The sequence below is a fragment of the Hipposideros armiger genome, unplaced genomic scaffold (assembly GCF_001890085.2).
Source record: "Hipposideros armiger isolate ML-2016 unplaced genomic scaffold, ASM189008v1 scaffold_862, whole genome shotgun sequence".
Classification (NCBI taxonomy): domain Eukaryota; kingdom Metazoa; phylum Chordata; class Mammalia; order Chiroptera; family Hipposideridae; genus Hipposideros; species Hipposideros armiger.
The window spans coordinates 555,555-583,486 of NW_017732212.1; the positions used below are offsets into that span (position 1 = coordinate 555,555).

The window sequence follows — 27,932 nt, forward strand, 5'->3', positions numbered from 1 at the left end:
CACTTTTATTCAGCATAGTTCTGGAAGTTCTAGCCACGGCAATCAGACAAGAAAAAAAAAAAAGGCATCCAAATCAGTAAGGAAGTAAAATTGTCATTATATGCAGATGACATGATACTATGTAGAAAGAACCCCAGGGCCGGCCGAGTGGCGTGATGGTTAAGAACTCGCTTGGGATGCCAGAGGGCCCCGGTTCGGATCCCACATATGATGAACAACAGCTCAACCTGGAGCTGGGCTGCCGTGGGTTGCTGGCGATGGCGTGAGCTGCAGTCCCTTGCTGCAGTGGGATGCCTTAAGCTACCGTGTGTAGCCGGCAGCCAGCGTGAGCGGCCAGCAGCCGCCATGAGCGGCTGTCTAGAAGCCGGCGACTGATCGGCCTCGCCCGGGAAGAGCACAATGATGGTACCAGCTTGGGCCAGTGAAGCAACGTCCTCCATAACTAGACTGAAGAACACAATGACAGCAACTTGTCTGTTACCCTTCCCCCGATTCCCCAATAAAATCTTTTTAAAAAACCGAAAAACTACTTAGATACTGTTTTTCATCTTTGAGGGTGGTGAATATAAAAAAATTTGATAATGCTCAATATTGGCAGGTTGGCCAGAAACAGACATTCTTATAAGTTGCCGGTGGAAGTGAAACTGGTATAACTTCTGTAGAGTGCAATTTAGCAAAATCTAGCAAACTAACAAATCCATATAATGTTTGGCTCAGCATTTACACTTCTAGAAATATATCTTACAGATAGATTCATAAATGTGCTAAAAGATGTATGTATAAGATGATACGCTGCAGCTTTGTTTATAATAAGAAAGAACGGATACTCCCTAAGTGCTCATTACTGGCGGCCTGTTTAAAGTCTGATACAGCTACAAAATGGAGTACTATGCAACTGTCATCAATAATAATATGGAGATGTGGAATGATCTCCAAAATGTTTAGTTAAGACATGCAAGATGCCAAACTGTAGGAATTGTGTACGAAAAGAAGAGAAAGATTATATTATAAATTATAGAGAGAAGAGCTAACGTTTTAAATTGTGGCTGTTTTATATCAAGCACTGTTTTGAGAGCTTCACATATATCACTCATTTAAGTCCTCATGGCAACCCTATGAGGCAGGTACTATTACTATCCTCATTTTACAGGTGAATAAACTAAGGTGCAGAGAGGCAAAATAATTTTCCTAAGATCACACAGCTGGTAAATGGTGGAACTAAGGTTTGAACCCAGGAACTCTGGCTCCAGGACCTGTTAGCCACTGTGCTAACTTATCAGTATAGCATCCTATACATGTATAAAATATATCTGAGGGCCGGCCAAGTGGCGTGTTGGTTAAGAGTTGGCTTGGGATGCCGGCTCTGGGCAGCAGGGCCCCAGTTTGAATCCCACATTAGAGCCAGTGATGCTGCGCCCTCTACAGCTAAGATGGTGAACAAAAGCTCGACCTGGAGTTGGGCTGCCATTAGTTGCCAGGGATGGCGTAGGCTGCAGTGGGCTGTCATAAGCTACCGTGAGTGGCTGGCAGCCGGCATGAGCGGCCGGCAGCTGGCGTGAGCTGCCAAGAGCCTCCGTGAGCAGCCATCCAGTGGCCGGTGACCAATCTGCCTCTCCTGGGAAGAGTGCAATGATAATACCAACATGGGCCAGTGAAGTGATGTCCTCCACAACTAGACTGAAGAACAACAGGACAGCAACTTGTCTGTTCCCCTTTCCCGATTCCCCAGCGCTGTTTTGCTCCCCTAATTCCCCAATAAAATCTTAAAAAAAACACACATATCTGATAATGCCGGGGGAAGGGAAATTTTTCATTGTATATCCCTTGTACCTCTTGAATTTTTAATTATCTGAATGTATACCTATTTTTTAGAACACACACACTCAAATTCACATAAATATGTAATGGATACTTCCCAGTTATTGCCTTACTGGGGGAAAATCATGGGTCTTGACATTCAATCGCTTGAGTTTAAATCCCACCTCTAATATTTATTTATTCCTGTATGACTTTGAACATGTAAGATGGCTTAAAATGGTACCTATAGGGTTGTTGTGCAGATTAAACAAGATAATCACTGTAATGCATTTAGCACAGGGCCAAATAAATGGTTCATTTTACCTCTTATACATCTCTGGAATCCACTCACTTCTCATCATCTCCTCTGCCCCCTCCCCTGGCTAAGGCGACCATTGTTCCTGCCAATTTTAGCATCTCCAATCCCTTCCCCCTCCCTTCTGTTTTCAGCACAGCCATCAGAGCATCTGTTTAAAATGCAAAGTTAACTATGTCGCTACCCTGCTGAAATCCCTCCCATGGATTCCCACTGATTTTAGGAAAAGTCCCAGGTTTTGGGGCCTGGCATTGAAATGCTTAGCGTCATCTGGCCTCAGGTGGCCTCTCCCACCTCATCCCTCAAATCTCCTTTCACTATCTATGTCCTATCCATGACTTGTTGTCCCCACAATACACAATGGAGTAGCCCATCCACAACACGCCTTTGTTTCAAGGCCTAGTGCAACTCTATATTCTACGTTCCAGTCTCCAATTCTGGCTTTCCTCAAATTTCAGTGGATTGATTGACACAAATTATACAAGTGAGAAACCCCTGCTCTGAGAGCTCAGAGGAGACCCTAGATCATACCTTCCCAAGTGGTGGCCCTATCCCGTGTCACTCCCAGCAGTGCCTCCAACTCCTGTGGAGTGGGACTGACTACCACTTTGGACAAGTCCTGTCACATGTCTAAGCCAGCTCAGTTTTCTCTAAGGGAAACCCAGAAGAGTGCCTGGCACAAAGTAAGTCCCTGATAAACATTCGCTGAGTGAGTGAGACCCTAAAGTTTGGGCAATGACTAAAGGTAAGGCAAGAAGCAGAAAGAGGAGCTCTGGGATCTGTGTAGAAGGAGAGTGGGTGACTCTCAGCTGACCTCAGGAAAGCTAGGTGACCCTGAGTGTGTTCCCCGGGGCTGGGAGCCACACCCTTTGCCGCCACCCATGTCTTCTGCCAGTGGATTTAGATTTTCATTTTCCCAGGCAGAAGGTGGGAGGTGGGAGACAGGGTGATCCCAATTTAGCTTCCCTGAAATTTCCACTGCCATCAGAGGACCCCTCTGCCTGACACATCACATACTAGGCTTATTCCAACCTCTAGGCCTTTCTACTGGCAGGACTCTCCTCTGGATTTCCTTATTCTTTCCTTCCCATCCATTTGCCCTTCCTCAGTCTGACCTGAGTGACCCCTTGTGGAATCTCTGACTTTACTGCTCATCCAATTCCCCTCTCTCCTCTTTCCTCCATGTCTGTCCAGTACCGTCCCCCTCCCCCACCAGCTCCAATCTGTCTCCAGCTTTTTTTGGCTGCTGTCTCTTCCTCCTCCTCCTCCCTCCTTCACTGACGCTGAAGAATCAGACCTGGCTGTCCTGGTTTCTGGAAATACCCATGTGTGGGCAGTGGCTCAGCCCTGAAACAGAGGGATGGATGGATGGGGGCTCCTGGGAAGCACTAGGCCCACAGTGCAAAGACACCAAAATCCAAGGGTGTGGTACATGCCTGTCTCCCTCTGGGGAAGGGAAGGCAGGGTTATTGAGTAGTGGGGAGGATGGGAATTCAGAGGGCATGGACACAGGCCATCTCATCTCCCAGGTCTTCCTCATCAAAGCGGGAGAGGATAGACTCCTCGTCACTATAAAATGAGCTGGTCCTCTGTGCCAGCAGGTCACTGGCTGCACTGTCCATCTCGTCCAGTGTCAGGTGACATGCATCTGCAATCTCTTGCTTGGCCAGGGCCACGAAGCATGGGTCTTGGGCAAAGAGGCCCAGGCCCTCGGAGATGAGCACCTGGGGGCACAGATAGGACCAGAATTGACAGAGGGCACAGCATAAAGTCGAAGCAGCATGCACAGAGGGGTCCCTGTGTTTAAATGATATAGCCATGAGGGCATGCAGGGAAGACAGTGGCTGACAGTGGTGCACACATCATGCTACGCAGGAGTCACAGAGCAAAGGGAGAGCTACAGGCACAGCATAGAGACTGGGGACCCCTTTTCCCTCCTTCCCAAGCTCCCCCTTCTTCTCCTTCCTCCCCATTCCTCTTGCCCATGCCCCTTCTGGACTCACAGCCTCCACCAGGCTGTCAGCACTGCCTCTCTTGGCATGGCTGGGGTCTGAGTGGGTTCCAGGCACGTGCAGACAGGTAAAGGTGCGCAGTGGACCGCTGGATTTGCCGAGGTATCCCTCCCCTGCTGCACCCTCTTCCACCAATAACAGTGGGGCATACAGTAGCCGACCCCGTTGAGCAGGGGTTGCCCAGGAACCCTGAATTAGAATAAACATCAGAGGGACAGTGATTGATGGGTGGAGTGTGAGGGTATAGGACTCACTCCTGTACCTACCTCTTACCCACAAGCACAACTTGAGTCAAGCTGAATGTGTGTAAATCAGATTTGAATTTACTTAAGAGCACAGAAGACCTGGGATTAAACCTCAGCTTCGCCACTTACTAGCTGTGTGATCTTGAGTGAGCCTCGCTGGGTTTCAGTTTCCTTATCTGTAAACTGGGGCTAATAATAGTACCCACTTCACAGTTACAAGGAGGATTGTGTGAATTCATATGTGCCCCATTCTTCGGAAGGGCCTGATGTGTAGTGTGCCAGATAAATTCAGCCTAGGTTACCCCCACCCTGTCTACGGGCTCACCTGTGCCCTGCTGTGTCCTGAGTTACGCCCACGATGATATGTGCCTGGGATGGGCAAATCATCACAACTGCCCTGGCGCCGCAGACACTGGATTGTGAAAGAGGGCTTCCGACCTGGGGCTGGGGGGCAAGGGGTGCCGGGGGCAATGAGAAATGTCAGCCTTTTGCCCCGCTGGCCCTTGGGGGCCCCCAGGACCCACTCCCACTCTCACCTGCAGGCGTCGGGGGCAGCAGACGGCGGCGTGTGGCACGGTGCCCCTCTACATATTTCTGGGGTCTGTGAAGTGGCAAAAGGCTGGGGTGCGGGAGAGTCTCTGCCTGCTCATCTAAGTAGGAGAGCCTGCGTGGGAGGGAGGGAGGGAAGAAGGTGAGCCCAGGCTTGGACATGGGCGATGGGGTGCTAGCAGTCGTGCCCTCCCACACGTGGCTCATGGGCTCATCCTACTGATCATAGTCAGAGAGCCCGCCAGGGACTTCCTCTTCCTCATCCTGCTCCTCCTGCCCTTCAGTTTCTTCGGGATGAAAACGTCCTTCTTCTGGAATGGTGAAAATGGGAGCCCCAGTGGTCCTCCTGGAGAAAGTGAGGCAAGTTAAGCAGATCAGATCCCCCCAATATGTGGTTCTGGGACCCTGGTTCCCTCTCATTCCATGCCTCCTCCCTTACAGAAATGCAGAGCTACTATTTTTTTTTAATTAGGGGGAAATTCACATAACATTAAATTAATCTGTCATCATTTTAAAGTAGACATGGGCTTTCTTTTAATAGGAGTTTGTCTCCCTGAAAGGACCCAACACTTCAAAAGAAACAAAGTTTGTCTGTTCAAGAGACAACTTTAGCACAAGAATCAGGGGTGTGTTCAGGGGGATGAGGAGAAAGCTGTAAAAGCTAGGTGTGGCCTCATTTCATCCTTCTATTATGAGGTAAGGTGCTATTATTATTCCCCTTTCACAGGTGAGGAAATTAACGACCATGAAAACTAAGTGACTAGCCCAAGGTCACTTAACAAATGGCTAATTCAGCATTTGAATTTAAACCCATTTAGTTCCACATTATGCACTTTTTGCCTTTGCATTGCCTTTCTCACATGAATCTCTTATTACCCTTTATTCCCACCTAAGCCCTTGAATCTCTCCCATTTTTACCAAACTTCCATTAGAAGGCCCTCTCCCAATGCTTCTGAATTACCCCCCATACAGCGGCTAGTCCCTTTCTTCCCTCACAATCTTCCCTCAGATTCTTGACTGTACCTGTGGGCGTGGGATCCAGCCTGGGACACACTGGACTGTCTGGAGTTGGGAGTTCCCCCTTCGTCATCACTGGGCCCAAGGGAGAGTGAATCTTGGAGTTTGTTCCCAGCAGGCAGGGACACAGAAATCACCGAGCTCTGGCGAGATGGGGTCTGGGAACCCATTGGGGCCTGTGGAAGTCACAGGACTGAAGGTTGCATCCATGTTATATCTAAGTCACTTGGTCATATAGTTTGTCTCCAATGAGTTCCCCAGGGCCCGGGCTGAATCTGGGTGTTGCCCTCCAACAGTGGATGATAGGTACCAAAGAAACATTTGTCTATTGCAGGAAGTGCTTCTCTGTGGGGCTTCTTCCCAGAGCCAGTGAGGAAATCAGGGGATTGAGGGAGTATTATACAATTCTGGGGAAGTGGAAACTTGTCCTCACTGTGTATGTTTCTGGATCCTTCTTATCTTCCTTCTCCTCTCCCTCTTTCCCCTCTTCCTCCTCTTCCTCTGTGTCACAGGTGAGGGCTTGCCGGATCTCAGAACCCAAATCCTGTAGGCTCCTCAGACCAGCCTGTGGGGGTGGAAAACTAGGGAAGCAGGACAGCTCAGGGTATAAACTCCCTTGCCATAAATCCTCCTTCCCATACAGGAGTGTGGGGTCCAGGAAGGAGCCCCTCAACCACCCCTGACCTTCCGTGGGTTCTGGGGCCTCAGTTTCCTCATCTGTGACATGGGTTCCATGAGATCAAGAGGACAGTCAGCCTCTGCCACAGTGCCCCCACCTACCCCCACCCACCCAGGCCCCACTCTGAAGACCTGAAGGGCCGAGGAGGTGCTTGGGACGGCCTCGGTCCCTAGTAGCCCCTTTTCTTTCCTCCGCCGGAATTTGCGGAAATAGTCCTGGATCAGAAATGTGGCGTAGAATTTGCCCACAGTGACCTCTTCCTCTGGGGGCAAGGGAGAGAAAGCAGGGTTACATAGGGGTTCTCAGTTCCCCACACCTTATCCACAGCATGAAATCCTCTTTGTCCCCACCCCCTCCAGCCAGTGCGGGTTTTGTGGTGGTGAGCAATCAATCATCTGACATTCAGAGGTGGTCTCAAGGAATTGGGGTGGGGCCTGCTCACCGTCAGCAAGGGGGATGACCTCATCTAGCAGCTTCTGCTTCATCCGCTTCCAGATCTTTTTGATGACAATCCGCAGCTCCTGATTGGCTTGCTCCAGGTTCCCTGCATCAGGAGAGGATGTGGGGCATGAACCAATCGGAAAAGCCCTTCACAGCCACTCCCTCACTGTTGGAGGGGCTTCACAAGCTTCTACCACAGTCGTGCACCGCCCCCATTGGACAGGTGGGGAAACGGGCCTAGGCAAGCCAAAGTCACCCATTTTGAGATTCAGAGCTAGGAGTGGGGACCGTCACTCCAGTTTGCTTCCTGTAACCTCCCCAGGGAACCTTCCAACTCCTGCCCCTCCCCTCCCCACACACCTTCTGTCTTGATCTTCAGGGATGTCCGAACCAGGGCAAAGAGTGTGGCGTTGAATGTCACCGTCCCATCTGAGTTGAGGGGCATGTTCATCGCCACAAGTCTCTGTGCACACCAGGGACGTGAAACTCACTTTGGGCAAATGCCAGCAATGCAGGCACGAATGCCCAGAGGCAGAAACTTTTGATGATGCAACAAAACACCCCCTCCTCATCCAAGGTAAAGTCTCTGCCCACCCCTGCCAGATGGTGGACAGCCCTCTCAGAGGCAAGGTGGGGGGTGGGCAGTTGCACAGACCTTGCAGGCCACTCGGTGTGGACACAGCTTCCCGAATCCCAGGGGAGGCTGGATGCGCCTCAGCAGGGCAACCACATCCAGGTGCTTGATGCGGCCCCTTGGGCAGGTGGGGGTGGGTGGGAGGCACTATTGGATTGGAGATACCCGCTCTATCCCTTTCTTAAGGCCCCATCAGCTCATCACTACCTCTCCCCACCAATAACCCAGAGCTTGCCAGGGAAGAATTGAAGGGCAGTGTGTGTGTGGGAGGGGTGGGGGCGGAAGTGGGGGAGGCAGAGGACAGGGGCAGTGGGAACCTTGGGCATCTACTGACTGGATAATGGGAAGAGTAGGCCAGAGGTTCTGGGGCTGGGAGACTGTGTGGGGCAGTGCGCTGTCCCATGGGATAACAGGTATGGGGTTAGAGGGCATACTTGGCTCCAGGGTCATACTCAGACCAGATCCTCTTGAATTCATCCAGGTGATGGGGGCCCAGGATGGACCAATCTCTTGTTAGATAATCAAAGTTGTCCATGATCACAGCCACAAAGAGATTTATGATCTGCAGGTTAGTGAGCAGGAAGGTTAGGTAAAGGGCAGAACAGGGTATGGGGGGAGGTTGGGAGGCTGAGGTACAGTTATGTGGTCACTAGGTCATGAGTTCCTGGGTTGATCTTGTCACCAGGCCAGCCCTTTCATCCACTTTGAAGATCTGGGCTCCCCACTTCATTTGACATCCCCAGACTTTTCAGGACCAGCCCCCATGGCTGTGGTGGTGGTTGTAGAAAAAATATTCCTCACCAGGAAGGCACAGAGCATGAAGAAGCTGATAAAATAGGCGATGGCGAAATTGCTACCACAGGTAAACTCCTCGCCAGGACCGAAGTCAGATTCGGGGTCACACCGATTCCCAGGAAGGGTGGCAAGCATTATCTCCTGCCATGCCTCACCAGTGGCACACCTAAGGATCACATTGGGGGTGCCATCTTGGAGGTGCGGCTATGAAGTCATGGCAAGTGGCATTGTGGGGGCTGGAGGGGTTAAGAGATGACCCACTTCCTGCTAGGGGCTACGTCTGGCACAAATAGCATTTTGACATGTAAAAAGCTGGCATGCCATGTTGACGACAGTCATATTAGCATTTTACAGGTGGGACACGGAGGCCTAAGAAGGGGATACATCTTACAACCAGAAAAAGGATGGCTCAGGCTAGAATATTCTAAAAGATTCAGATCACAGGCAGAAAAAGTCTCAGGCAATATGGAACTCCATGCTGCCCTGTTAGTTTTACAGCTTAGGCAATCTGGGGCCCAGACAGGGTGTGTGGGCACCCAAGGGCATGCTGGGGACACAGATGGCAGGGGAGGGTGTAGATGGTACCTGAACAGAAGTAACACAGCCTGTGGAAAAGTCTGGAAGTTGTTGTTTCGGTTGATCTGTGTGCCATCCTGAAGAGCCACCTTGCCGAACATCTGTGGGCATACAGGAGCTAAGACAGAAGGGTGAACCTGTGCCTCCACAGGTTCCCACCCATTTCACACCTCCTAATACCCAAAGGATCCTCACAACCCTGACAAGCAGGCACTGATGATTCCATTTTACAGACATGTGTCTGTCTGTCTTTCACCCACCAACCCCACTTTTGGGTTATTCCTACTTAACTCCCCTCAGCAGAGGAGTGCAGGAGGGACATTCCCTGGGGTCCCCACTTGCCTGCATCCCAATGACTGCGTAAATGAAGAATATCATTGCGATGAGAAGAGCGACATAGGGCAAAGCCTATGGGGATAGAGAGGAAGATAGGTACTCAGGGCCAGGCAAATAACCATAATTCCCAGAATACACTGCTGCCTTAAGCCTGGACCTGCTGAGAGATGCGGTCCATCCCTCAAGTGCCCATGTTATGACTGTCAGTGTCTCCCAAATGTGGACACAGTATTAAACACAATAGAGTTAGGTCAGTGAGGGGCCAAGGCATGTTGGGAATTGAGAGCCTAGAAAACAGAGAAAACTGGAAATGATGTTGCAGGAGAATATGGCATGGGAGATATAGTTCTGGGGGTGATAAAAAGGCAGGCTGAGAGATGTGAGGTGGGGGGCAAGAGGTGGTCAAAAGATGGGGGTGTTACCTGGAAGGACTTGATGAATGTCCAAAGCAACGTGCGGATCCCTTCACCCTTACTGAGAAGCTTGACCAGCCGCATGACTCGGAAGAGGCGAAAGAAGGTAATAGAAATGCGGGAACTGTCCTCAGAGCTCTGGGGTTGGGGGTGTGGTGGGTATTCTCAGCCCACATTTGCCCCAGCCACCTCCCTGTTTCACGCTTTGGCCCTCCCAGCCCTTAAATCGCTCAGAAGTCAGGCCCCAGGATGGTCAGGGAGCATTTATTAGGACTCATCAGGAAAAAAGAAAGGGTGGGAGAGAAAAGAAGTTGAGTCCCTATTCTGAGGTTACCTCGCCAAGATGGCCACCATTCTGGAGGGAGATATGGCCAAGACAGAGGTGAGAGAGGAGATAATGAGATCACAGGTCCAAATGAACAAGGGGAGAAATGATTGAACAGTTATAGGGGATGATGGATGGTAGAGTCATTATGTAAGAGATGGTGGGGAAGGTTATGTGGTAGTGGATCAAGGTGGTTGTGGGAAAAGTTGGTAATGGGAGTGGAAGGAGAGGAGAGGGTACAGGAGATGACGGAGGAGACATATTGGAGCCAGTGGAGGAAATGATGTAGCCAGTTATTTTATGGTGGTGAGAACCAATGGGGGACCCAATGAAGAAGCCAGTGATGGAGATATGGAACCAGCAGTGTTGTCAATTAAGGTTATAGAACCATGCAGTATCCAATGGAGGAGATTATGGAGCCATCGGTGCAGTCGGTGGTAATGACAGATGTGAAAGACCCAGTGTTGGAGATGATGGAGTCAGTGGAGGAAATGGAGCCAATGAAGGAGTCAGAAGAGATGATGGAGCCAATGGAGGAGGATGTAGAGGCGATGAAGGAAATAATAGAAATAACAGAGTCATTTTAGGTCATGGTGGAGCCAGAGGATAGGTTGCAAATGGAATAAGGGAGCTGGTGGAGGGGGACTTTGGTTGAACCCAATAGGAACTCGGAAAGGATAGAGCTGGAATGAGGAGCACTGAGCCTCCATGGGTGGGGTGGATGGGAGTGGGAGCCGCCTGCACATTTAAAGAAAGGCTGGGGATTGAGGTGAGGAAAGGTTAGTAGGGCGAGAGTGGGTTAGTGGGAAGGTCAGTCCTCACATTCACTTCAGTGACGGCAATGTCCACTACGCTGCCCACCACAATAAGAGCATCAAATGTGTTCCAGGCATCGGCAAAGTAATGCTGTAGGCGGGAGGAAAGCAGTGCCCTGTCTTCTCAGAGCTAGCAAGCTAGGGTAGGGGGCCAGTAGTGGTAGGGGTATTGGGGAGGCAGGGCCCAGCTTGGATTACACGATAGGCCTACATACATCTGGATCCCTCTCACTCCCTAGTCTCACGACTCCCTGGTTGCTGCCCCCCAAGAGCTCCGCAATGAGTTCCACCCCAAAGATTCACCCACCCTGCAGGTGGGTCTAGGGCTGAGGAGCACCTTGGGTTTGAAGGCCGTGATTTTGAGCACCATCTCAACAGTGAAGAGGCCAGTGAAGACCATGTTGAGGATATCCATGGCATAATTGAAGGGAGCAGTCTGCTCATAGTGCTGGGGGACAAAATCAGATGTGAGGACAGATCCAGAAGCAGAGATGCCCCCATTCCCAACCAAATTTTCTCTGGTTTGGGCTGAGGTGAGTCTGGGGATGTGGTAGTACTATGTATTGGCCAAATCCCTCACATTGTCTGCCTCCCATTATGGATATTAGAAAGCCCAGCTCTTGGTTTCCCAGGTTCCTTTGCAGCTAGTTCTGACTGAGACAGAAACATAAGCCTGCTTCTGGTTGGGTAGCTTCTGTGAAAAATATTTTTGTTTTCCAATAAAAGGCTCAAATGAGGACAGCCCCCTGGTACAACCTCCCCTCCTTTTTCCTGCCCTGAATGTAGTGTTGATGCCTGGAGCTGTGGCAGCCATCTTGTGACCATAAAGCAACAAGCATGAGAATGAAAGCCAACCGACTAAGAGTGGTGGAGTAGAAAGATATAGAGGCTGAGTCTTTGATGAACAATGAGGATACAGCCTATCTCCACACTTCTTGTTATGTAAGGTGACTACCATATTTCGTTGGCTCCAGGATGCACACCTTTTCACGTTTTAGAATTTCTGAAATTGGGGTGCACTTCACAATCAATGGCAACTTACAATTGCCATCTGCCATTTTTTTTCACATTCTTAGATCTCTGAAATCAGTATGCAGCTTACAATTATTGGCCTTAGATTTGAAGAAATGTGGCAAATATCCTTATAGCTTAAGTCTCTGTCAGTTGGGGGTTTTGTTACAAAAGTGTTCCTATTGGTTCCCAAGTGATTGTGTGGACAGAATAGGGTGTCTGGCAGGGGAAGATCTCAGACCTGCATGGCTAGAGCAACCGTGTTGAGCAGGATGAGCAGGAACATGAGGTACTCAAAAGCAGCAGAGTTCACAGTGGCCCACACGCGATACTGATGTGGGTTCTTGGGGATGTAGCGGCGGAGTGGTTGGGCCTTGAGGGCATATTCCACACACTGACGCTGCATATGGGTTCAGGACATGAATGAGCAGTGGGGTCCAGAGGCAAGGAGGTGTGTATGGTGTCGGGGTCATGGATTAGGGCTCAAAGGTCACCTGGTTCTTATCCAGTTCACAGTTTTGGTACTCCTGCTCGCCCTGGGCACGGAAAGTGATGATGACGAAGCCCACAAAGATGTTCATCATGAAGAATGCAATGATGATGATGTAGACAATGAAGAACACTGAGATCTCCACATGGTAATTATAGATGGGGCCCTCGTTCTCTGCATGTGCATCAATGGCCTTGTATAGCAGCCTAGGGAGCCGGTGGAGGCAGATGAGGGGGTATCCCAGCCCCCTCAGACCTTCCCCCAGACCATTTGTCATAGTCACCCCAGACTCTCCTTCTTGGCACTCCAAAGACCCCTAACCCCCTGATCTAACCACTTGGAACCTCCATACGTACCCTGAGAGACCTTTACCAGGCTCTCTAAGACCCCTAAATCCTTTGAGTTCCCACAGACCCCCAAATTTGCTTCTCCAGCCACCTGGAGATGCCCATGTATTTCCCCAGAACTCCTCCACCAGCCCCTAAAGATCTGTAAATCCCCTGTCCCATCACACCAGAGATCTCTAGCTAGTACCCCAAAGACTTGGGCAGCATTCTGGAAATCCTTGAATCTCCTAATCTATCTCCTCTGAGACCTCCACCCAGTCTCCCCAGGCATCTACCTGGTCCTCCCTAAATCCTACCAAGTCCTCTCTAGACTTCTACAAAGTCCCTCATAAACCTCTACCCAATTCTTAGCGACCCCACCTACCCAGGTCCCCAAAGCACCCCAGCCAGCTACTGGGAGACCCTCACTCAGTCTTCTGATATACCCACTAGTCCCAAGAAAACCTTATCCAGTCTCAACAGAACTTTAATCACATCCCAAGATACTCTCCCACCTATCCGCATCAGATTCTAAGCCAGTCCCCTAGAAACTCTTTCCCAGTCCCCTGCCCATCCCTGGGGCTCTGCCCCTCACGCAGGCCAGCCTTCGAAGGTGGAGACAGTGAACAGAGCCATCATGGCTGAAAGGACATTGTCAAAGTTGAAATCGCTGTTGACCCAGAGCCGCTCCCGGACCAGGGGCCGTGACACATCTCCATCAGGATAGACCAGGAAGAAGCCCCTGTGGATGTTGCAGACAAGCTGGGTGGGTGAGGAGGGGTGGGGAGCTGTAGAAAGGGGACTGGGGTCTCCAGCATGGAGGCAGCAGGGCATAGTGGTGGAGCTGAATAGCCTGGGTTCAAATCCTGCCCCTCCATTTACTGGCTGGGTGACCTTGGGCATTTAACCTCTCTGTGCTTCAGTTTTCCCCATCTACGAAATAAGGATAATAACAGAACATATTTCCTGGCTTGTTACAAGGATTAGTGAAGTCAGTCAATGAGAATAATGTGTGGCACATAGTTGGCACCACATATGTTAACTCTCATCACCATTATTATCATCATCATTACCACCCAGAAAAAAAATAATACTAATAATAACCAACATTGATCAGCACTAAGTCTATGCAAGGCGTGGTGGTAGGCTTTACACGGAGTAACTTTACATTGTAGTACACTCTTTGTGTAGTAGCTCATTTACTCCACACACACACACACACACACACACACACACACACAAAGAGATCTGTACACTTTTTATCCCCATTTTTTAGTTAAGAAAAATGGGACTCAGCAAGGATAAGAAATGTAAGAAGTTACAAGGTTAAAGAAAAGTCTCATGGGATGGATTTGAACCAGGAATGTCTGACTTCAATGCCCATGCTTTTAACCACTACCCTCTACAGGAGTCTCAAGATAGAAACTGAGGATTAGGTGGAGCAGGGGTGTGGGGGTGGGGGTGGGGGTGGAGAGGGGTATGTTTGGGGAGTTCTGGGAGGTCTAGAGTGGACTGTAGGTAACTTGGGAGAATGTGGAGAGGGGCTTGGGGGAGGTATTGGGGGGCCTCTTAGGCTTTGGTGAGATCTGAGAGCCTTCGTAGTTCTTGGGAGCATTCTGGTAGTGTATCATGGGGTTTGGGGGAGTTCTGGGAGTCTTGGGGCTTTGATAAAATCTGGGGTCTCTGCAGTTCTTGGGAGAAAACTCCAGTGGTTTCAGGGGCCCTGGTGAGCTCTAGGGTCCTCTGCAGGCTTTGGGAGGGGTCCTGGGCCTCATGGAGGGCAGGGTCTCAGCCACTCACTTGCATTCTTGGGGGGTGTGTTTGGCCTCATCAGTGCAACTGTAGAATTTCCCCTGCAGGGAGGGTATTTGTCAAGCAGGTTCACCCTTCATCCGCACCTTAACCCATACCTGGGCTTCCCTCCAGTGTTTCTTCTCACCTTGAAGAGCTGCACGCCAATGCAGGCAAACATGAATTGCAGGAGTGTGGTTACAATCATGATATTCCCGATGGTCCGGATGGCCACAAACACACACTGCACCACATGCTGTAGGCACCCACAAATATGGGTAATGGACACTGCAGGCCACAGTGGCCATGGGGCAGGGAATCTGGGCATGGATGGGGCTCAGGGACTTGGGTCAGAGACATGTGGTCTCAGGTCAGGGATACATGGTCAGGTACACATGGTCAAAGGACAGTGATGTGGCCCAGGAATGTGAGGGCACCAACTGGCCATAAGGGTTTGCCAGGCAGGGGTATGTGGCCATATGTGAGCAACTCGGATCAGAGAAATATGGCCACTGGTAAGGAACATGGGCCAGGCCACATGGTCAGTGGTCAGGCACATGTGGTTACATGTCAGGTCTAGGCTGTGTGGTCATGTATCAATGCAAATGGTCAATCTGATCAGTAATCCTGGCCCCACGGGCAGGACAGGGCCTGGAACTTGTGGGTTTGGGTAGAGTGGGGTTACCTTGAGTCCCTTGGCCCGGTTGATGGCTCGAAGGGGCCGAAGTACTCGGAGTACTCGCAGAATCTTCACCACCGAGATGGCGCTGGAGCTGGGGAGAGGGCGGTCCTCAGGCCCTGGTTGGGGCCTGGTCTGGGCTCTGGGAGGAATGGGGTGGGTAAGGGGTCGCTCACTGGATGCCAAAAGAGATGAGGGACACGCTGACCACCAGCAGATCCAGTAGATTGAACCAGCTACGGCAGAAGGAGCCTCGGTGCAGGAAGGCCCCAAACACTGTCATCTGGGAAATAAGAGGTCATAAGGCTAGCCTCCAGATTTGGAGATAGAAGGAGGAGGAGGGAATAGAAACAGTAGAGGTGGGCTGTGGCAGTAGGTGGGGAGTGGGTTGAGGCAACTCGGGGTATAATTGGGGGTCTGTTAGTTACCTTTAGTAGAATCTCCACAGTGAAAATGGAGGTGAAGGCATAATCAAAGTACCCCAGAATCTGGGGGATGAGAACGAGGGAGAGTCTTTGAGTCATGGCTGAGGGGGATCCTAAGTGTGTGTGTGTGTGTGTGTGTGTGTGTGTGTGTATCTCTATGTAAGCATTGCCCTCTCTCCCTCCATCCCTCCTTCCATCCTTCCTCTCTCATGATCATCAAGAACTTCTCTACAAGGCAAAAGACTTGGCCATCAGAAAGAGTAGGGTTCAAACTTGGGCTACTCTGCTTCTACCCAGCTACATGGGTGCCCTTGGCCTACTCAACCTCTCTAAGTACAGCTTCCTCTTCAGCTGAATCCTGATCTCTTTTCTCCCTGGCGCTTCCCCAAGTATGTTGCACACTCAGTAAAGGCTGGCACCACAGCAGCTGCCATTATTGCCCCTCTCTCTCTACCTAGATAAGAATCTTCTCCCTGTCTCCATCTTGACCCCAGCTTGTGCCCAGTAGGACACACCTGGGAGTGCTCCCCAGCCCCGAGCCAAAAGCTCACGTGGTTGCGGAAGGAGTGAGCTCGGATGGGGTCCTCAGCGGCCAGGGACACACTGCTGAGGATGATGAACACCAGGATAAGATTGGTGAAGACGTGATGGTGGATGAGGGTGTGGCAGGCCTTCCTCAATCTGTGGAATAGGAAATGGGCCATGAGCAGAATCCAGAACCACAGTTGATTGGGGGAGCCGGAGGAATGCAGCCCTGGCCTTGTTGCATCAGGCTGTGCACCCCTCCTCCAGCCTTGGCTGCTCCCTGACTCTCCACCTGCCCCAGCACCTCTTGCCCCACCCCCTCACCTATTCCTGGTACTCACGGGTTGGTTTGGCTGAGGCAGAAGAAGGCAGTGCCCTCAGGGATGGGCACCACCTTCTCCTTGGGTACAACTTCCTGCAGGAGTTCCACACGTCCTGCACCCCTTTCCTCCTCCTCCTCCTCCTCTTCCTCTTCCTCCTCCTCCTCCTCCTGCTCCTCCATGCCTGGCACCAGAAGATCAAAAGAGAGAGAATTAATTGAGAAAATGTATGTAAAGTACGTAGAACAGTATCTGTCACAGGATAAATTCTTCCCACCTCCCTGCTAGAATGTCAGCTCCTCAGAGAAGGAATTTTAATTTGTTCTGCTAACTGTTGTGTCCCAGCACTTAGAACAGTGCCTGGAACACAGTAAGAGCTAAGTAAATGTGTGTTGAATGAACATCGCCATCCTTACAGTCATATATATACACACTGTTATAACACAAAGGCTCTGAGAAGTTCTGTGGTAAAACAAAATGTCTGTTTATCTTTTTTAATCTCAAAGTCCCAAACATTGCTGTCACACATGAAACCCATTATTTTCAAGATGATCTCAGAAAAGGCTGCTCTCTAGAGAAGAGGATCTCAGGGGTCAAGAGCTCTGTCTGGGTGCTGTCCGTAAGGTCCCACACCTCCTCCACCTGACCCTGGCCACTTGCCTGCTCCTTCATTCTTTGCACCCTTCTCTTCCTCATTCTCCCCACCAGGCACCTGGGGACAGGAAGGTGGAGGGGGTCATCGAAGGTGGAGGAGACACCAGGGGATGGACATAGGGGAGGCATGGAAGAGATGGAATAATGAAGGAATAAGTAGGCAGAGGTAGGGGGTTAAAGACACAAACACATAGACAGGTATTGGTGGTAGTATGATGTGTAGATCGTACACTAGCTCCTAACTCACCAATGCTCCATTCTCCTGTGGTGATTTCCCCTCAGTGCTCTTCTCCCTGTGCGAGGAAATGGGGGAGGTGGTGATTGCTAAGGATTGCAACAGATGGGTGAGGCTGGGGGATGGGTATTGCACTCAGAACAGGCCTTTCTTAGACCTCATAGACCCTCCCTGCTTCCGCCCTCATCCCCGCAGTCTGTTCTTCTCACAGCAGCCAGAAGGATCCTGTTAAATCCTAAGTCTGGCACATCCCTCCTCTGCTCATACCCCTCCCATGGCTCCCACTCACTCAGAGCAGAAACCAAAGCCCTCACTGTGGCTCAGAATACCCTCAGTCTGGCCTCCCTATTCCCTCAGTTGAGCTCACCTCCTACCACTCTCCTCCTTGCTTATTTCACTCCAGGTGTTTTTCGAATGTGCTGAGAGTATCATCACCTCAGGACCTTTGCACACACTTCCCTCTTGCCTTGAACATTCTTCCCCCAAATACTTTCATTGCTTACTCCCTCATTTTATTCAGGTCTCAGTTCAACTGTCACCCCTGCATAGAGACCTTCCATGACTACCCTAAACAAAATAGCAATCTTCATTTCTCTCTATTCTTATTTAGCTTTCATTTTCTTCATTATATTGTTAACATATATTTAATTAAAGTATATTATATATTCAGTTGTTTGTGTTTTGCTTGCCTTCCCCAACTCAAATGTCAGCTTCATGAAGGAGAGGACTCTGTCTACCTTGACCCTTGCTGTCTCAGCATCTAGAACAGAGCCTGGCACAAAGTAGGTGCTCAATAAATGCAGGTTGAATGAATGAGGACTGCAGGTTGGATCTGGTGGTGGGGATTGCCAGGGTGAGCGAGGCATCTCTGGTGGTGTGGGATGTATGTGTGTGGTTCTTAGGCAGGGATCCAGGGAGAGACTGTCTTGGAAGCAGAACCAGACAGCACCTGCACTTGTCCTTGGAAGTGCCTGCATCTCCGCTGGCCAGGTTGTCCACAGCAATGGCAAGAAACACATTCAACAGGATGTCTGGCGTGAGCTCAGGCTGCAAAGGATGGAGAAGCAGCCTGCCTCTGTACCACCCAGGCCCCTCTATCCACCCCCACCCTGCCACCATCCAGGCCCCCAAGGCTCTGAGGATACAGTTGCCGCAGATGAAGAGAATGATGAAGTAGGCACACACCAGCATCCCTGGGAAGAAGGGGCCACCATAGGCCATGATACCATCATACATGACCACATTCCAGTCCTCACCTGTCAGGATCTGGGGGTGGGAGGTCACCATGAAGCTCTTGGGACCCTCCCTCCACCCTAGGATGCTCATGACCCACCCATTCCATGGTCTCCAGGCCCCACCTGAAAGACAGTGAGGAGGGCCTGGGGGAAGGTGTCAAAAGTGCTTCGCTTAGTGTGCGTCTGGTCAAAGTTGAACTTGCCCCCAAACAGCTGCATGCCAAGCAAGGAGAAGATGATGATAAAGAGGAAGAGGAGAAGCAGCAAGGATGCGATGGATTTCATTGAATTGAGCAGGGACGCCACCAAATTGCTCAAAGATGCCCAGTGCCTGCAGCAGAAATGGAGGGGGCAGGGTTGACATGTTGAGTGGTGCGTCAGGAACCAGGGTAGGGCTCCAGCTTGGGATGCATTAGGGTAGGCAGTTGAAAATGACCTTTCGTGTCATGGTTGGTAGTGATTTTGGAGTTTGGGTGAGTTGAGAATAAGAAGTGAAGGGAAAATTGAGTTTGGGGTTAGCGTTGGCATTAGGGGTGTAGTGGGAAATGAGGTTGGGATGGAGGGTAAATGGAAGCTGGTCGAGATAGAATTGGGTTTCAGGTTGGGACCAGGACTAGGGATGGGGTTAGAAATTGCAAATGTGGATGGGGTTGGGGTTCGGGGTTAGGGAGTATTTGTAGATGACCAAGTTGGGGATAAGGTTGGAATTGAGTGTTGAGACAGAGGAGAGGATGGGGATAAGATTGGGGCTGGGGACAGGGTTGTGGTTGGAGATAGGCTGATGGTTAGAAGTTATGGATGTGGGGGTTGTGGTTAGTGATGGGGATGAGGCTGTGAGTTAGGGATGAGGTTGAAGATGGGGTTGGGATTGGGTTAGAGCCGGTGTTATGGTTGGAGGCTGGGGATGGGGTTTGGGTTGGGCATGAGTATGGAATTGAGTTCAGAGACAGGGTTGAGTTTAAGGAAGGGGAAAGAAATGGAGTAGACACCCTCCCCACTGGACTGGAATCTCCATGAAGGCAGGAACTTGTGTCTGCTTTGATTTCTGGTGTTTCCCTAGGGCTTGGAAGGGTGCCTGGCACACAGTAGGCACTCAATGGGTATTTGTGAAATGAATGGTGATATAAAGTTATCATTGGAGCTGGGGTGGGGACTGTTTGGGCTGTGTTTGGGGCTCCAGTCCTATCCCCCCCCCGCCACACACACACACACCTGGTGACCTTAAAGATCCTGAGGAGGCGCACACATCGGAGCACTGAGATGCCCAGGGGCTGCATGGCGCCCACCTCCACCAGGGTGGTCTCCAGGATGCCCCCACAGACCACAAAGCAGTCAAAGCGGTTGAAGAAGGAGGAAACATAGGTGGAGGGGCCCAGACCATACAACTTGAGAAGCATCTCCACCGTGAACAGACAGAGCAACACTTTGTTGGCATACTCTGTGGGGAGAGAGGGAGGGACAGCCAGGCGAGCCAGTTTCCATGGTGACATGTGGGGAGGTAGTGGTCATGGGGTGATCTGGGGTAGCTGGTATCACAGGTTAGGCACAGGCTGGGGGTGGGGTCAGGGTTAGGGAATAAGATAAGTTTGTAGGTCAGAGTGGGTAAGGTTTTGAGGGATTTGAAGCTAGGGCAAGGGGTAGAGTTGGGGTGGGGCCTCAGTCAGCCTCTATGAGCCCAGAAAAGCTTTACTTCAAGGGTAGAGTTAGAGGCTGAGGTTTAGTTAGGACTGGGCTGGTTTGAGGGTTGGGGTTAGAAGTGTACTCAATATTAAGATTGGGGTTGAGATTAAAATGAATACTAGTATCACCTACCACTTATAAAGTGTTAGCTTTATGTGGGCCATGCAATGTTCTAAGCACTTTTCACTTTAACTCATTTAATCCTTCTAACCACACCATGAAGTGAATGTTATTACTAGCCCCATTTTGTAGATGGGGAAATGGAAGAACATGGGGTTTAACTTGTCCAGACAGAGTGGTGTTAAGAGCCTGGACTCTGAAGCCAGGCTGCCTGGGTTTGCCACTCACTAGCTGAGTCTTGGGATCGGTTACTTAACTCTTCAGTATCTTGGTGCTCAGTACTTTGTGCCTTAGTACTTAATTCCCATAAGGTTGTGGTGAAAAGAAATTGAGTTAGTGCATATAAAGCTCAGAGAACAGAGCTTGACACACAGCAAGTGCTACATAAGTAAGCTACAAGGTGGGGATGGGACAGGCTAAGGTTTCTGCATTTACTTGCGCAGTGAGGCAGCATGTGGGGGTCTGAGGCATCCGAGAGATCCTGGGTTGACATTTCTGGGGTGGAGGTCATTGGGGGCTGGGGGAGAGGAGGGCTGGGAGGCTGGCGGGCGCACCCTGGGTCTGAGTGAGCCATACGGGCTGCCCGTGGTGCTCTGAGGCGATGGTCAGCGTGTTGAGGAAGACTAGCAGCAGCACGGCCCAGTAACAGGCATTGGACTTCACAGCCTGACGACAGCATGCCCGAAGGCCCCGGTTGGCTCGACGAAGGTGGCGGCTGGGAGGAAAGGGGAGTCCACTGGCTGAGATCACCCATCTCAGCCTGTCCTGGGGTGCTCAGGTGGGGCTCACAAAGTCATGGGGTCCAGGAGTCACATAACTTCCCCAACTCACCAGACCCTGGTTCTCATGATCTTGTTTCTGGAAAAGAGGGGGATGAGAGGTAGGTGTCATAAGGGGCTGAGGGAGCAGTCAGCAGCTGGGGCTGGAGGTCAGGGGCTGAGGTCAAGGTTGGAGTCTAAAGTAAGTACCAAGGGCAGGTTTGGACTGGGTTCTGGGCTGGGTTAGAGGTCAAGGGCTGGGGACCCTCACAGGCAGCGTGTACAACCGGCCAAAGCCTCCTCCTCCTCTTCCTCATCGCCTGGAGTCTCTGTCATTGAACCGGTGTCACTGGCTGGGAGGCTGGCTGTGGGCAGGGTGGGAATAGAGGTCAGCACATGAAGACCTCAGGGTTCCATCCTTGGCTTTCTCCTTTGTCTACCTATCCCGCCCCTCTCCCCAACCTGGATGGAGCCCCACCATGGCTGCTGGTGGAGTGTGTGGAGCGGGTGGAGTGACTGAACCAACGCAGACGTCCACGTCTCCTATTGGTCAGCTCTGCCAGTTGTGGCCCTGAGGGTATAGGGAGGACAGTTGGGGAGCATGGTCTGGGGCGAAGTTAGGGATGTGTGTGTGTATGGGCGTGTGTTTCTATGTGTGGTGGGGGAGGTGTTACTTGGAATCTTTGTTCTGGGCACAGTTAGGAAGGGGATCTGGGTCTGGGTCTGGGTTCTGTGTCCAACTGGGGGCTGGGTCTCAGGAGGGCAGCCTGCATCTGACGCCTGCATGAAGCAGGGAATGGGCCAGATTGGGGTTGCCTACGGTGGCCAGCTCGGCCCTCTTCAGCCACAGAACCAAAGTTGCCGTCAGCTGAGGGGTCTTCGATGTCCAGCTCCTCCGCTTGCGTGATCCAGTCCAGGTAGCCCCGCAGGTCCTCCTCCAACTGCTGCTTCTCTCGAAGCTTCTGGAAATCGCCTCGCGCTTTTGCCTTTTCCCTCTCCTTGGAGAACTCCCTGAGGGAGGATACGGGGCTAGGTGGGGGAACCACGCTGCCCCCCTTTCCTTCCCCATTCCAGCTACACTGGCCTCCTTGCTGTTTATTGCCTATGCCAAGCACATTCTTGCTTTGGAGCCTTCACATTAGCTGTTCCCTTTGCTTGGGACACTCTTTCCTCAGATACCCACATGGCTCGTTCCCTCATCTCTTTCACATTTTTATTCAGATAATACCTTCTCACGGTGGCCTGTCCTGACTGTCCCTATTTATAACTGCAAGATCTCCCCCTTCCTGTTTTTATCCTTCCTTTCTTTCCATAGCACATATTCCATGTAAAACACTACATATATATTATTTATTGTGTATGTTGCTGTTATCTGTCTCTCTCCCCCAAAATGTAATATCCAGGAAGGCAGGGCTTTTTGTCTCTTGTTTCATTCCAAAAATGGTGCTGTGCATACAGTAGATACTCAGTGTTGATTGAATGAATTGAGGGTTATTTCGGGTGGGTTTTGAAGGTTGCCTAGGAGTTTGATAGGAACAAAAAAAAAGGACAGGGGCTGAGGGGCAGGATGATGGGAGAATGAGGGGCAGGATGAAGGGAGTGTCTAGGCTCCTCACCCACTCAGGACGCCAAGTACAAGGTTGAGAACGAAGAAGGACCCAAAGATAACAAGACTCACGAAATACACCCAGGGCAGCTCATACCCCATGGCATCCTGCATCTGGGGAGAGAGAGGGCATGCATCCCTCAAGTTACGCAGACTCCCGCCTGAGCTCAGGGAGGAAAGGCAGGTGCAACCTTCGCACTGTGTGCCTGCCGTCCACCTCACCCAGTAGAGCACATCGGTCCAGCCTTCCATGGTGACACACTGGAAGACGGTCAGCATCGCGAAGAAGAAGTTGTCGAAGTTGGTGATGCCTCCGTTGGGTCCTGCCCAGCGCCCGCGGCACTCGGTCTGGTTCAGCGTGCACACACGCCCTGAGCCCGAAGATGCACAGGGCGACGGGTCCTCCTCGGTTTCCATGTCTGTGGGAAGTCCTGGAGCTCTGAGCTCCGAAGCACGCCCACCCGCAGGCGCCGCCACATTGGAGCCCCGCCCACCTGGGAAGTTCAACTCAGGGTCCTAGACTTTTCTAAATAGAGGGTAACCCTTAGCCTCTGACTCTGCCGGGTCAGGATTCTGAACCACTGGGAAACTGAACCCCAACCACAGGGATCTAGGGAGTGGGACTGTAAATCTTGGGGCAGAATCTTGTAAATAACAGTGAGGCATGAGCCTGGAGGCGGTGGAGTCTTGTGGGTTTGGGAGGGTCTCTTAAAAAGAGGATGGCGTAAGCTTGGGCTTTGGTCTGAATGGAAGGCCTGAGTATATGGGGCCAGTACGGAAGCTTGCAGTTTTAAGTGCTGGCCCTTGGCTGAAGGGCGGAGTCTTGTGATAGGACCGAGGTATTAGCGAGGGGGGCGGTTTTAGTCTAGGATTAAGGGCGGAGTTTTGATTATGGGGGTAGGGCTTGTTTATTGGGGGTGGAGCCTGAACTTGTGGGTGGAGTCTTGTGAATTTGGGTTTCCTTGAGAACACCTTGGGGCCTAGGAACCAGTGGAGGGGGCGTGTTCTATCCCGGTAAGGGTGAGCTGGCTGACCAGATCCCAGGAAGTAGCATGTCTTGTGCATGCGTCCGAGGAACAGCTCGAGTCCGATGATGGCATAAATGATGATGACGAAGAGCACTAGCAGTGCGATGTGCAGCAGCGGCACCAGCGCCTTCATGATGGAATTGAGCACTATGTGCAGGCCTGTGGGGAGCGAGAAGTGGGCGAAGTAGGGGCAGGATCCGCTCAGCCTCTCGCTCCCTCCCCCACCTCCAACCCCGGGGGGAGTTCCACTCACTCGGGACCCCAGACACCAGCCTCAGTGGCCGCAGCACCCGAAATGCCCGCAATGCCTTCACATCAAAGCCTCCTGGCTTCCCCCCGGTATGCGGAGCGTCCCCGGGCCGTCCGGGGCCCTGCTCCAGCAGCACGCTGAATAACCTGATGGGAGGGCAAGGGACGAGGTGGGGGTCAGGACTTGGCACCCTCTCCCACCCCTCCTTTCTCCTCTGGAAAGCACAAGTCCCTGTAACCGGAAATGTAAATAGGCTTAAATATGTTAATATTCCTGATTCTGGCTGCCAAATGGGGACAGTCTAAAGTAGTCGCTTCCCTGAGCCCCGAATTCAGCGGGTCTGGGGTGGGAGGTTGAACTAGGTTGGGGGGGGGTGTTCCCCGCAGATGCGCACCCAACCACGACGATGATGAAGTCGAGTAGGTTCCAGCCATTGCGGATGTAGGCGCTGGGATGGAGCACCAGCCCGTAAGCCACGATCTTAAGCACTGTCTCCACAGTAAAAATCACCAGGAATACGTACTCCACCTGCTCCTGGGGGAAGAGCCGGAGATTGGGGAGGCATTTGGGTTGGGGATTGAGGGGAGGAAGGGAAGGGGGAATAGCTGGGACAGGGTGTGGCTCTAGGAAGGGGAGGGTCATTTGGATCAGTGTGGGGTGGGACCTGGCTGGAAGGCTTGAGGCGTGGTTTGACTAGGGCTGTAGCTGGCTGGAGAGGAGGCAGGGCACAGTGGGGTGAGCCTCACCAGGTTGTGGTTGGCAGTGTTGGAGTCGTCTTCTGGGAAGGGGATGTAGACCCCCAGGGCCACGCAGTTGGCAAAGATGGTTAACAGGATGAGGATGTCGAAGGGCCTCAGGTTGACATAGTCAAGGACCCAGGCAGAGCAGCCTCAGAACCCTCACATTCCCTTGGGGACCTCCCCACCCAGTGCTCACTGTTGATCCCAAGGTGACCAGCCCTGACATTTCCAGCCCCTGCCCTGTCCAAGGCCTTGACTCTGACTCCCCTAGAAAGCTTAGTCATCCTCAACTCTTGCTGTGACTTACTCCTTGACTCCTGATTCCCCTGGTGACTCACTTTCCTCAACTCTCCCTTTAAGCCAGTGCTTGACCCCTGGTCCCTGGTGACCTTAGCCCTTCTTCATTTAGCCCTGACCCAATCCTTGACTCTTGGTACCCTGGTGACCCTCACCCCCAACGCCTGCCCCTGGCCTTCCAGGATGCTTCCACTCCACGATGCTGATGCAGGACCGCCGCAGAGGGTTGGCCAGGGTGAGGCAGAAGAGTGCCCGCGGTGACCGCTGGGCACTGGCCACTGCCACTGTCTTGTGCTTACTGTGCTGAGTCCTTCGTTTAGGGGTCCCCAAGCCCGATGCCCTGCCGATTTCACCCCCTGAGTCTGGGGGCCCAGGGCACAGCCCCCATTCGCGACTAGGGCCTGAGCCATTGGTTGGACTGGGCTCTGGGGTGATGTCTGTGTGGAGAAACCGAGTTAGGAGGGACAGGTTATTGGGGCAACCATGGCTGCCTCCTGCCTGATCCCATCTCTGTCTGAGGGGAGGGGAAAAGAGCATGTAAAATTAGAAAGAGTTGGGGGTGCCTGAGTTAAGGATTGGGAGGTAAGAGTTGGTGTTGGAATTGATTGGGGGGTAGAGTGAAAGTTTATAGAGGAGTGAAGGTGAGAGTATGTTTCCAAGTGAAGTAGGATTTGGTGTTAGGCTTGGGTGTAGAGTTTAAGTTGGCATAAGGTACGATTAAGTTTATAGCTAGAGGCAAATTTAGGGTTAAATTCAACTGGTGGATTTTTGGTTTGTGTTTAAATAAAGGTGGGAATGGAGTGTGCTTAGGTTATGATTTAGGGTTAGGACTTGGTATCTGAATGAGCCAGAGTTAGAATTAGATCAAGGTTAGGGCTGACGTTGAGTTTGGATGGGATCTAAGTTTTGCATTGGGGTTTTCAGCTAAGGCCATTCCCAATTCCCATGACTTTGTTTCAGCCTCTGAGGTTCAGTAGATTGGCCTGGTTAAGATCCCCACCTTTGGAGAAAAGAAGCTGTCTGAGTTTAAATCCTGACTCTACCACTTGGTAGCTGTGTGTGGCCTTGAGCCAGTTACATAATCCCTCTGAACCTCAATTTCCTTATCTGTATAATGAGATTGTAATAAAAGAAACTACATTATAGGGTTGTTATGAGGATTAAATGAGTTTAGCATTCAGAAGACTGTCTTGCACATAGTATTATTGCCATTTTGCAGGTAAGGAAATTGATGCAAAAAGAGGTGTTCAGTGATTTGATGCAGTGGCTGAATTGGGGGTCAAACCCAGGCAATCTCTGACTCAGCCCTCATGACTTACTACCACCATCAAGTGTGTGTTCTTCTCTCTTTCTAATTTTCTTTGTCCTTAAAAATGAGTCTGCATTCTTTTTGGAAAATCAGAGACCCATTCACTAACCATATTGACATCCAGGGGTTGGGGTTGAGGTTAGGTGACTTTAGAGTTCACAGTAAGGTCTGTATCCATGTTGGGGTTTGGACTCTAACAGGGGTTTGCCCTCTGGTTTGTCAGGTTTGTGTTAGGATTAAGTTTGGGGCTGGCTTTGGAGTTGAGGTTGGGGTGGGAGCTAGAATAGGGGTCTGGGCCAGGGTTAGAGTTGGGTTTCAGCTGAGAACTATGGCTGTGGATGGGACTAGGAGGCAATGGGGGCAGTGTTTTTGGTCAGGCTGAGCGTCAGGGCTCAGTTGGCAGTAAGGCTGTGTATGGGGCTGGCTGGGATGGGTACAGGGTGATGTAGTTCTGGTCCCCTGGTGGCTCTCCCGTGGTGGGGTCCTGGTGGGCAGTGGGTGGGTCAGAGGGGCCAAGGGTAGAGCAGAGCCCAGGCTTGCTCAAAGGGTCTGCAGGGGTGGAAGTCTGCTCTCACCTTTCCCGCCTTCAGATGCCGACATCCTTCTTTGGAGGTTGAAGAGTCATCTGCAAACAGCCCCCCTCTCTTCCCCCAGCTTTGGAAGGATTAAGGTCACAGGGCGGGGCCATAACAGGGTGGGATGGGAGGGTGAGCAGGGTCACAGATGGGACTTTTGTGGGGCAGAGCCTGGCAACAGAAAAGGCACTGATTTTTTTAAGTGTTTTTACAAAATATATACCAGCACCAAACAGCCAGAAACTAAAATAAGGACAATGATACAATTTTCCCAACAGTATCTGAAATTTGAAGTACATAGGAATAAACCTAACATAATACAGAGGGTACCAAAAAATGTATACACATTTTAAGAAAGGACAAAATTGTATTAAAATTGTAATACTCAGTATATACCAATAAGAAAACAGGAATACAAGTCATGTGTGTACATTTTTTGGCATGCCTGGTACATGTGCAAGATCTCCATGGAAAAAAGTTATCAAATATTATCAAGTGATTAAAGGAGACCTAAATATAGGGGCCGGCCGAGTGGCTCAGTTGGTTAAGAGCTCGCTCAAGAGTTTGAGCTCTGAGCAACAGCGGTTCGAGTCCAGCCCGAGCTGAGCAGCCGCTGANCAACAGCGGTTCGAGTCCAGCCCGAGCTGAGCAGCCGCTGAGCTGCCAATAGGTAGCAGGATGGCTCAGAAAAAAAAAAAAAAAAAAAAAAAAAAGGAGACCTAAATAAATGGTAGATATGTTAAATTAGCTAATCGAAATAGTCAAAACTGTGAAGATGCCAATTCTTCCCAAAGTGATCTAGAGATTTAATACAATCCCAAACAAAATCTCAGAAGGCTTTTCCGTGGAATTAGACAAAGTGATTTAAAAATGTATATCGATATACAAAGGACCTCGAAAAGCACAAATCCTTTGGAAAAAAACATTT

At 51.0% G+C, this 27,932-nt stretch overlaps 1 protein-coding gene across 8 annotated transcripts; it reads right to left on the minus strand.

Moving 5' to 3' along the window:
• Positions 1 to 1,744: 1,744 nt before the first annotated feature.
• On the minus strand, positions 1,745 to 27,114 carry CACNA1F (calcium voltage-gated channel subunit alpha1 F). 8 transcript variants are annotated; one of them, XM_019629662.1, is made up of 48 exons: positions 27,005 to 27,114; positions 25,308 to 25,557; positions 24,830 to 24,935; positions 24,478 to 24,611; positions 24,087 to 24,229; positions 23,840 to 23,992; positions 23,028 to 23,224; positions 22,816 to 22,919; positions 22,020 to 22,210; positions 21,678 to 21,770; positions 21,471 to 21,564; positions 21,273 to 21,299; positions 20,996 to 21,156; positions 19,854 to 20,079; positions 18,765 to 18,972; positions 18,552 to 18,672; positions 18,356 to 18,437; positions 17,419 to 17,464; positions 17,178 to 17,229; positions 16,539 to 16,701; positions 16,224 to 16,353; positions 15,676 to 15,735; positions 15,424 to 15,530; positions 15,254 to 15,341; positions 14,717 to 14,824; positions 14,578 to 14,630; positions 13,373 to 13,519; positions 12,456 to 12,657; positions 12,203 to 12,361; positions 11,288 to 11,398; positions 10,958 to 11,041; positions 10,145 to 10,165; positions 9,820 to 9,948; positions 9,404 to 9,469; positions 9,071 to 9,162; positions 8,492 to 8,651; positions 8,125 to 8,252; positions 7,712 to 7,808; positions 7,417 to 7,519; positions 7,058 to 7,159; positions 6,747 to 6,877; positions 6,370 to 6,501; positions 5,943 to 6,112; positions 5,140 to 5,265; positions 4,907 to 5,034; positions 4,696 to 4,814; positions 4,117 to 4,314; positions 1,745 to 3,837 (listed from the first exon to the last, which is right to left on the minus strand). In XM_019629662.1, the coding sequence occupies exons 1-48, from the start codon at positions 27,027 to 27,029 to the stop codon at positions 3,607 to 3,609; spliced, it is 5,958 nt and encodes a 1,985-aa protein (XP_019485207.1). In that variant the 5' UTR covers positions 27,030 to 27,114; the 3' UTR covers positions 1,745 to 3,606. The 8 variants fall into 8 exon arrangements, with proteins under 8 accessions (XP_019485207.1, XP_019485208.1, XP_019485206.1 ...); XM_019629663.1 differs by having other exon boundaries at positions 14,717 to 14,725; positions 24,478 to 24,617; XM_019629661.1 differs by having other exon boundaries at positions 24,478 to 24,617.
• Positions 27,115 to 27,932: the final 818 nt, after the last annotated feature.

Excerpts from the sequence above, each read along its gene's own strand:
- CACNA1F (XM_019629661.1), bottom strand. The coding sequence starts at position 27,029 with ATGTCGGCATCTGAAGGCGGGAAAG. Across the intron at positions 15,736-16,223 it reads CTCACTCCTTCCGCAACCAC|ATTCTGGGGTACTTTGATTA; the intron begins GTGAGCTTTTGG and ends CTCATCCCCCAG. Across the intron at positions 14,825-15,253 it reads ACCGGGCCAAGGGACTCAAG|CATGTGGTGCAGTGTGTGTT; the intron begins GTAACCCCACTC and ends GGGTGCCTACAG.